Source organism: Scylla paramamosain, chromosome 27 (assembly GCF_035594125.1).
Source record: "Scylla paramamosain isolate STU-SP2022 chromosome 27, ASM3559412v1, whole genome shotgun sequence".
Classification (NCBI taxonomy): domain Eukaryota; kingdom Metazoa; phylum Arthropoda; class Malacostraca; order Decapoda; family Portunidae; genus Scylla; species Scylla paramamosain.
In genome coordinates this window covers 9,107,501-9,117,500 of record NC_087177.1, presented here as the reverse complement: position 1 = coordinate 9,117,500, position 10,000 = coordinate 9,107,501, and the positions used below count along the sequence as shown (strand labels likewise).

The 10,000-nt window shown below is 44.2% G+C and overlaps 2 protein-coding genes across 39 annotated transcripts in view; one reads left to right on the top strand and one right to left on the bottom strand.

Moving 5' to 3' along the window:
• The window catches only part of LOC135114141 (uncharacterized), a 109,962-nt gene that overhangs the window by 13,800 nt on the left and 86,162 nt on the right, over positions 1–10,000 (bottom strand). The window lies entirely within an intron of this gene.
• The window catches only part of LOC135114140 (endothelin-converting enzyme homolog), a 55,096-nt gene that overhangs the window by 2,493 nt on the left and 42,603 nt on the right, over positions 1–10,000 (top strand). Inside the window, exon 1 of one of the 4 annotated variants that reach the window (XM_064029869.1) lies at positions 1,503–1,968. The exons of 1 other annotated variant lie outside the window; for it this stretch is intronic. In XM_064029869.1, coding sequence (XP_063885939.1) covers positions 1,957–1,968 — 12 coding nt within the window. In that variant the 5' untranslated portion in view covers positions 1,503–1,956. Of the gene's footprint in view, positions 1–1,502; positions 2,021–9,293; positions 9,592–10,000 lie in introns of those variants that run through there. 2 more of the 4 variants (XM_064029871.1, XM_064029870.1) reach the window with 2 other exon arrangements.

The following is a 10,000-nucleotide window of genomic DNA, read 5'->3' as shown; positions in this document are numbered from 1 at the left end:
TACTAGTATTTCACTGGGATGGCACTTGTTCATCTCCTTTGGAAACACCTGTACGAGCGTGCTTACCTCCACGCCCTCAGGAAGAAGAAGGATACGGAAGATCTCGAAAAGTAATAGGCCAAGAAGAGGAAGAGGAAGGATATGGAAAAACTGAGAGGCAGGCCAAGAAGAGGAAGAGAAGGATATGGAAGACTCAGAGGCAGGCCAAGAGGAGGAAGAGGAAGGATACAGAAGAATTTGAGAGGCAGGCCAAGAAGAGGAAGAGGATGGATACGGAAGACTTTGAGAGGCAAACGAAAAAGAGGAAGATGAAGGATATGGAGGACCTCTCTCTCTCTCTCTCTCTCTCTCTCACCTTTCCAACCGAAACTAACACCAAATACTCTCATTACTTTCCGTATCTCTTCCTTCCTAAATTGCCTCCCCTCAGAACACGTAACTGAACATTTAAGTATATTCAGACATGTTTCTTTCCCACTAGACAACTGCAAAAATTCGTTCCTTCATCAGTCTCTTCCTAAAACAACTCTCCCCTTCCCTTACCACAATGCAAACCACCACTTGACAACTCATGTTACTTGGTCGCTTCAGACTCTCCCCTCTCTCAAAACTGTTTTCACTGCAATCTATTTTTCAATCACTCTATTGCTCATTCCCTTCCGTAATGACGCCCATCCTGCCCACGTGTACTCTCTCTCTCTCTCTCTCTCTCTCTCTCTCTCTCTCTCTCTCTCTCTCTCTCTCTCTCTCTCTCTCTCTTGCTCTCTCTCGAATTAAGTCTATATAAAACCTTTCACTCAACGGACCTTGTCATTAATGTAATGCACTGTATCAAATGTAAAACCCAGAGTATTGTAGATATTGCCAGTAAAACAATCTCTCTCTCTCTCTCTCTCTCTCTCTCTCTCTCTCTCTCTCTCTCTCTCTCTCTCTCTCTCTCTCTCTCTTAGGACAAACACTCCCATTTTGCGTGATACAAAAGCTTTCCTTGTCTAATTGGGTGTGTACTCGTATATGGAAGGGAGACATGTTCGTGTCTTTTACAAACATTTCCACACCGTTCTTCTAAGTGTTATGATTCCTATGATAATTAAATGATCTATTTAAACCCAAAGCTCACAGGTTTGCATTTCATGTATTTTCAGTGCGTGTATTATTTTCCTGCATCTTTACGCAACAACTCAGCGAGAACTAGAGCGAGCTTGTCAGTTTGTTTTCCCGGAGAATATCATGCTGATGAGTTTTGACGTACGCATAAATCTTTTCCTCGATTCCCTCTCCCTAAAAAGAGAAAGAATAAAAAAAAAAAAGCGCCACACATCACTTCACAAACGTCAACAACCCAGCCGTTATGTCTCAAAATCAGAAGAAAAACACGTCCTTCCCTATCTCGTATTTTTCCGGGCGTATCCTAAGGCAAGGGAACGCACCTCGAGGCACGTATTGCTCTTCCCAGTGGTGGGTCACCTGGGAGGAGCAAGTACCCTGACGTAATCTTCGCCGGGGGACCGCAGGTGGGGTCAAAGTCGCCGTCAGACAGTCATGACAGCCTCACTTGGAGCAACAAGCTTGCGCATTATCAGTTGCCAGACGTTTCCGGAGAGAGTTTCACTGAGGCGCACCGTATGGTCCAACACTGAGGGTTCGGACGCACCTGGTATTTCAGCTGCGGCGAAATATTATGGCAGAGAACACCTATTTCTCCAAGAGTGCGAGGCTGGGTAAATAAGCCAAGGTAAACAGTGAGGAAGAGGCCGATTCGTGAGCGGTACAGGCTGAGTTGAGGGGAGCCGCATCACTCTCGCTCAGTCTCCGTGTGGCAGTGCAAGGGGAGTGCAGCCCGGCGTTCACCACACCCGCGTGTAAGGTTACCGCCGCTGGGACCACAGGCTCCACACCTTCCTCCAGTGTTCCCTCTTCTGCAGTCTGCGACCTGTGCTTGCGTCATCGGCTAAAATGATGACAGAGGTGAGACACATGGAGGGATAAAGAAAGAACTAGTGACTGTGAACCAACCAATGTGAGTACCCTCCTGTCCCCTGCTGTCATGTTTCCTAATTAAACTCCCGAGCAGCGAAACACCAAGTAAATTTTTCCCAGTACAGAAGCCGCTGTGTGCCGTGACAACACACCTCAGTACATGGCAGAATGTCACTGACACCTCCAACTCAATGTGGCAGACCGTGTACTCATATCCTCGCGGGTGTGACAAGGGACAGGAAAACACCCACGAATTAGTGAATAAATCAGTAAGGATCCGTGTCGGGCGGACAGAAGGCAGGGGTGTGGGGGCTTGTGACGTGAGCGGATCCGGGAAAGTCTCAGAGGAAGGGTGCTCTGATCCCCAGCATCTTTAATGAGAGCTGAGGACGTCATGAGGCAGCGGGGGAGAGGGAGAAGGCGGGGTGAGAGGAGGTGTGTGCTGGGGTGATGGGCGAAGGGGCGTGAAGGGAGCAGGTGAGACGGGAGGAACAGGTGGCTTCATGGCTAGTGTAGGGAAGTGAGGGGAAAGGCGTGGTGGGAGATGACGAATGTTGGGAGAGGCACATTGTATTGATCTCGCGAGGCCTGGTTGCCTGCCCCCACTCTCTCTCCCGTCTCTCTCTCTCTCTCTCTCTCTCTCTCTCTCTCTCTCTCTCTCTCTCTCTCTCTCTCTCTCTCTCGTCTAATGACACACTAAAGTTTAGTCCTTAACGCATTACAGAAGCACGTAGTTTCCTAGCATGTAAATGGGCGTGTGCTATGTTGTGCTGTGTGGGTTCACGTGTGTTGTGTTAGAGAAGCTACCTCCCTTCCACCGCCCACACTTAAAATACCCTACACTCCATGTGACCTTCCTCTTTCCCTCTTTCTCTCCACTACAACAGCGTCCCTCCTTCCCCTCGCTTCGTCCGCCACGGTTAAGAGTCACCAGTTGTCACCGCAGTGGGAGAGAATGATACAACCAGCGCCAGAACGTGATATGGTGAACGTTTTCTACGCTGAACGCCAGGCTAGAGGAGCGCATGTTTAATTCTCATGTTTATATACTTGTCAGGTTTTTTTTTTTTTATGTGCCTTGCCTACTGAGAACACATGTTGTACTTCATTCCCTAGACTGTCACAAAATACTCCCTCATTGCTTCCTGGCACACGAGAGCACACGTTAAATTTCTATTTTATATATTCGTCATTTTTTTTTTACGTGCCTTGTCTACTGTGAACACGTATATACTCGCCACAAAACACTGCCTCACTGCTTCCCGGCACACGAGGACAAGTTGAATTTCCATATTTTTATGTCATTTATTTTATCTGATTAATCTATTTATTGTTTACGTGTCTTGTGTACTGTGAACACGGACATACTGTACTTGTCTCCCTATTCTGTCACAAAACACTGCCTCATTTTTTTTTTCTCGTCACACAAGAGGGCACACGTTTAATTTCCATAATTATCTATCTATCTATTCATCCGTCCATCTCTCTCTCTCTCTCTCTCTTATTTCTTATTTTTTTACATGCTTTGTCTACTGTGAACACATACTGTACCTCCCTTCCTAAGACTGTCACAAGAAACTCCCCCATTGGTTCCCGTCCCTCTTCCTTCCTGCTTTTCCTCAACACACGTAGGCTGAACATTTCAATATATTTATCCTCTCGCTACTCACTTTGCCTGGGTGGGATTCGATCGTGGTCGTCTTTTGTTTCTGCGTCTGTGTTTCCCGTGGTGATTTGTTTATTATTATTATTATTATTATTGTTATTGCTAGATTTTTTATGTTGTTAGTTCATATTTAATAAGCTTATGCGTGTGTCGTTAAGGGGTGTTTTCTTGTTATGTTTATGGGGTTATCGTTATTATTATCATTATTTGTTCTGAAGCTCTGTCTTTGTTTGACTTGTAGTGTTTCGTTAATTAAGACAGAAGGCAACTCTGAAATATTTTTTTTTCTTTTTATCTTTTATCGTTGTGTAGTTATTATCACTATTATAATTTGTCTTGAAGTTCTGATGCAACTTTTTGTCTGAGTTGTAAAGCTTCGTTAATTAAAACTGAAAGGGAGACTTGAAATATCGTCTTTGTTCTGTTATGTTTTTTTGTAATTCATATTATGTCATTAATTTTTTTATCCCCTTCATTAACTCCATATTCAAGTTTACGTTTGAGTTGTATTCCTTTGTTAATTAAGACAAAAAAAAAAAGCCTCTGCAATAATGTACTAACTCCATATTCAAGTTTACGTCTGAGTTGTATTCCTTTGTCAATTAAGACTGAAAAAAAAACCTCTGCAATAATGTACTTTTCTTTGCTGTTACGTTTTCGCTATTATTTCCTATTTTTTACCTTTACACACAACTACCCTTTATTTTTCCGAGTTAGGCGTTTATGTCAGACTTTCCCTCTGTTGTATTACTAACTTGCGCAATGGACGAAAGAAAAAAGTAAAGGCAAAAAAAGTTTGTAGAAAGGAAGTGAGAAAATTTCCACAAATGTGTTGAAATTAGTTTTAAGTACAAAGTTAAGGAATAACATCTCAACGGCAGGGTGACCGCTACCCCCCACCCTCTCTCCCTCTCTCCCTGCCACACAATGTCACCATGACTCTTGTTGATGGAGACAGGTCGCATGATGTGTATGTACAGGAGAGAGAGAGAGAGAGAGAGAGAGAGAGAGAGAGAGAGAGAGAGAGAGAGAGAGAGAGAGAGAGAGAGAGAGAGAGAGAGAGAGAGAGAGAGAGAGAGAGAGAGAGAGAGAGAGTTAAGCTGTCTGTAACACCTGCCTCATCCATTTTCCATTTCATATATCAATTACACGTACATTTATCCACCTGTCAGTCTGTCTGTATGTCTGTCTCTCTCTCTCTCTCTCTCTCTCTCTCTCTCTCTCTCTCTCTCTCTCTCTCTCTCTCTCTCTCTCTCTCTCTCGTCATGATGTACACCCCAATATTTAGAGCGTCCACATTATCTGGAGTGTGTGTGTGTGTGTGTGTGTGTGTGTGTGTGTGTGTGTGTGTGTGTGTGTGTGTGTGTGTGTGTGTGTGTGTGTGTGTGTGTTTCTCACGGACTTTCTCACGGGCGCCTTTGACTTCTGGGAAAGAAACGAAAGCTCTCTAACAAACACTAAGGCTGGACTGAAACAATAAAACATGTCGGACTTACTTTTCCCTTCAACACACACACACACACACACACACACACACACACACACACACACACACACACACACACACACACACACACACACACACACACACAGGGTTAAGGAGAGCGGGTTATTGTATCGCTGTAAGTGAAGAGGTGGAGAGAAAGAAAGGGGAGCAGCAGACATTTGGAGGAGAGGAGGGAGGTGAGGGGAGAGATATTGGAATGGAGGAGGGAGGAGTGGAAAGGCGAGTAAAAGGAAGGGATAAGGAGAGAGAGAGAGAGAGAGAGAGAGAGAGAGAGAGAGAGAGAGAGAGAGAGAGAGAGAGAGAGAGAGAGAGAGAGAGGTGGGGAGGAGGCAGGCGAGAGTGAAGCGTCGAGTGTATGGAGGGGAGAGAAGGGGAGAGAAGAGGTTGTAGGGAGCAGAGGGGTGACCGAACTTTAATAGGTTGAGGGGTAGGGTGAAGAGAGGAAAGGAAGGCAAGGGAAAGACAGGGAGGAAGGGAGAAAGAGTATCAGTTCTTAGGGTAGGGATGGGAAAGGAAGGCAAGAGAAAGGGAGGAAGGAGCAATAATTTTTTTTAGAATAGGGAGAGAGGGAGGCAAGAGGAAGGAAGGGAGGTAAGGAGTAATAGTCTTTAGGATAGAGGGGAAAGGGAGGCAAGGAAAAAGGAAGGGAAGGAAGGAGGAGGAGCACATAATTGAGTTTTCAGGAAGTTTTCACCCCCTGATGGAAAGACTGTCACATCATCGTCATATTCATCAGCTTGTTTACTATACAGCATCCGTCCTGCCGCCGCCTCGTGTATGGCCAATACAGATCCCATTCTCCCAGTGCTTTGTTTGTCGTAACCTGGAAAATACTTAAAATATCGAGACAACAATTGACAGCGTGTGTAAAAGATAGCTGTCATAACTTAGATGAAGCACCGAGGCATCTCCTGACGGTGTGCATCAGACAGGAGCTACGACCCTTTGTAATCGAGACATCAAGTGACGATATATAACAAACATAAACCATCAGCCTTCATATATTGCTGACGCAGACGTGAACGGGCTGGACGAGAGGAAATTTATTTGTTTTTGGTACGAACAAAAAATATACCAAACTGTGCGCAGGTCCTGGCCCGGGGTTCGTTGCGAGATGGTCACTGCTGCTGCTGCTGCTGCTACTACTACTACTACTACTACTACTACTACTACTACTACTACTACTACTACTATTACTACTACTGTCTTGCTTCATGTTTTGGCTGTTAGCAGGAGTCTTATTCATTATCCAGTAGTAGTAGTAGTAGTAGTAGTAGTGATTGCCATTACCAGCATTACTACTATAGCTACCTCACTACTACTACTACTACTACTACTACTACTACTACTACTACTACTACTACTACTACTACTGTACGAATACTGTCTTGCCTCACGTCTTGGCTGTTCATGACCCTATAGAATACGTAGCAGCAGAAATAGTAGCAGTAGCAGCAGCAGTAGTAGTAGTAGTAGTAGTAGTAGTAGTAGTAGTAGTAGTAGTAGTAGTAGTAGTAGTAGAAGACATAGCCATCACCAGCAGAATCCGGCAGCTTGAACACACCAAGTATAGGGACGGAGGCTTTCAGGTTAGTTATCCTTGCTATACGAGCTTGTGCCTTCACGATACCTATTTACCATAACGATAACTGCCCGGGCAAGAGGAGCACGATGTGTTATACTGTAAATACACGTGACTGGGTGCGAATGGCGCTGCTTGATGGTATTGGAGGCGATTAGCGGCGCGGGGCAGGAGGGCGCTCGTTGCCGCCGACACTGCACTGCGAGGGTGGCGCGCCGGGAATGTTGAGAGAGAGAGAGAGAGAGAGAGAGAGAGAGAGAGAGAGAGAGAGAGAGAGAGAGAGAGAGAGAGAGAGAGGAACAGATAGATATATCAGCATATAGATAGATACAGATAAACAGACATATGGCTAGATAAACAGACATATAGAAAGACAGACACAGACTGACAGAAAGACAGATTTGCATATTATGTACATACTAGTCAAACATCAGAGACTAAGTAAAAGACACATAATAATAATAATAATAATAATAATAATAATAATAATAATAATAATAATAATAATAATAGACTGAAGGAGACAAGACACAAGGTACGGCAAAGTAAGGACCACAGCACAGGACCACAGCAGCGGCGTGAACCTCTCTAACATTGCAGGGTGACGGTGGTGGCGGCGAGAACTTTCTTTCTATTCCCACAAATGGAGGCAAAGCGAGGACTGAATGAAACAATAAAGATACTTTTTGGTCGCCACTATAGCGACTCCAAAAGTTGCAGGAAATTCCATACTGAAATTTTTTGGCGTGGCTTCAGACCCCCTTCCTGCCTGCCTGCCTGCCTGCCTGCCTGCCTCGATGGGTGTGGCATAAAGGGAAGAGGTTGGCAGTGTAGTGAGTTAGTGAGCGTTGCACGGAGGAGCTTGAGGAGTGAATCATCAGGAGGAACATAACCCTTTCAGTAATACAACAACATCGGTTTCATCATATTCTAGACGCCATTAGAGAATTTGATCAAGTTAACTAAGGATTACAGTTTTCAATTTAATTATTTTCTAGATACACAACTCTTACAGTACCTTATCGTCGATTTCACTGTATCCTAGACGCCATTACAGTTTTCGAGCGTCGATGAACGAAACGGACTCAGTAATCAGGTTGTTAGTGCTGAGTCACTAGGGAGGTTTAAAAGGAGATTAGACAGATTTATGGATGGGGATGATAGATGAGAATAGATAGGTATGTTTCATATAAGGACTGCCACGTGTAGGCCCGATGGCTTCTTGCTTCTTCGTGTTTTCTTATATTCGTGTTTTAATACCACAGCGTCGACTGTTATATTCTAAATACGTAACCCTTTCAACACCATAGCGTCTATTTCATTGTATTCTCGATATCATAAGAGAATTTGGTCAAGTTAAGGACGACAGTTTTCCAGTGTAACCCTTTCAACACGACACCATTGATTTCATAACACCGTAGACGTCATTATAGGATCTGATCAAGTTACACCCTTAGTCTGCTATAACTTCTCTTTTTATTTCATACGATATGACACAAGTCTGGAGCATAACTTCGAGACACAAATGGAAGGAAAATGAGTCGTCGAGTAATTCAAACAATCTGTTGTCTAGGTTGTTTATTATTTTGGACCATTAAGATCATCTAAGGTTGATCCAATGAATGAACTAGTGTCATATCGTCATTAATAATCAGAGGAGATACTTTTTGAACATAACTTTTCAGTAACACATCAATGATTTTATTATATTCCAGATGCAATTACAGGATCTGATCAGGTTAACAATGCTACTTTTCGTTATCAAAGGGTTATGGATCATCTAGCTAGCCATTCAACATTATTACATTATATTTACTGCATTACAGCTGCCTAATATGTGATTTGATGAAGTTTGGCCGCTCTCTCCAGCTCTAAATAGGTTAATAGCTAATCATTTTCGTAATTAGCACAATTTGCATGTAAATCTTTGCTTGGGAAATATTAAAAAGATATATTTTATAAGAGGTGATAAAAAAAAAAAACATCATAAGACACATTACCAAAGTTAACGAACTCAGTTGCACGAATCAACTAGAGCGTCACTTTATAAAGACGAGGGAAATAAACATGAAAGGCTTCCACCAATTTACTGCAGGCGTTCAGTACCTGGGTGGCGGTGATGGAGCGCTCTGACAACCGCAAGTTGAATGGCTGGGCGTGTGTTGGGCGGGTCAGTGATCTGAGGGTACGCTGACTTATGCTATTTTCATCCCTCATAGGAATAGCAGAATTTGAACAGAAAAGCGTAGGTCGTGTCAAAATACCAGTGTCTTCTGGAGCTTCCACTCTATCTTAGATTTTCACGGTTAAAATCTTAATTGTGAGTTTTAAGTTAAGCCCTTGGCATGTCTTTATCTGCGTAAAAAACAACATGAAACTGTGAGTGTGTCTGCGCGCGACATCTTTCGGCAACAAGTCTGCCTTACTCTTGAATGTGACTGTCAAAAATCGGAAGCGCGAAGCAAGCGTTGGCAAGCGAAGGGGAGGCGGCGGCGTGGCGGTTCTAATGATAATATTGCCAAGGGGCGCCAGGAGAATACAGTCAACCAGGGACAGTGCAGGAGCCGTTACCCGCTGGGGACGACCTGAGAGCTGGTGCACGTTGCCTGTCAACAATATTGGTAATCTGCAGCGGCGGATTTCCTACGCAAGATAAGATAAAGATAGAGCGCGGTGAAGTGAGACGGGCAGTGCGCGGTGGCAAGTGGCAAAGTGTGACAGTAACACAGGAAAGGCAGAGAAACCCACACACAAGCAAGACCGCACCGCGCCTAACGATCACCTGCTGAGTTCCTGAGCTGACCCCTTTACAACACAGCAGGAAGAGGCTACGAGAGCTCCGCCTGGTGCACCGAGGTAACACAACCACCACCCTCCCTGTATCTCCACACCTTCAGTACACTACGCATACAAGTACAGTTCAGTTTAGGGGGACAGATAGCTGGGGGAAGACAAGGGTAACAGATGGGGAGAGGGAAATTAGCTGGAAGGTTAAAATTAGGTGAAGTGGTGAAGAAAAACGGAACACAACAATACCAACTAGCTTCCCTTACGAGTACACCTCCTCACAATCAGCAATAGCCGTAGTATGCACTTTCTTTTCCACTATTCTGTAAGTTGTTTAATTTCTAATACTACGTAAAGTTAGTGTAGTGACAGTTGAATCAGTCTAGGCCATAGAGGTTTCTTGCTGTCTAATATCAGCTGTCTCTCTTTCCCCCCCCTCTTTTTTTTTTATGTAGGAGAGACACTGGCCAAGGGGGGA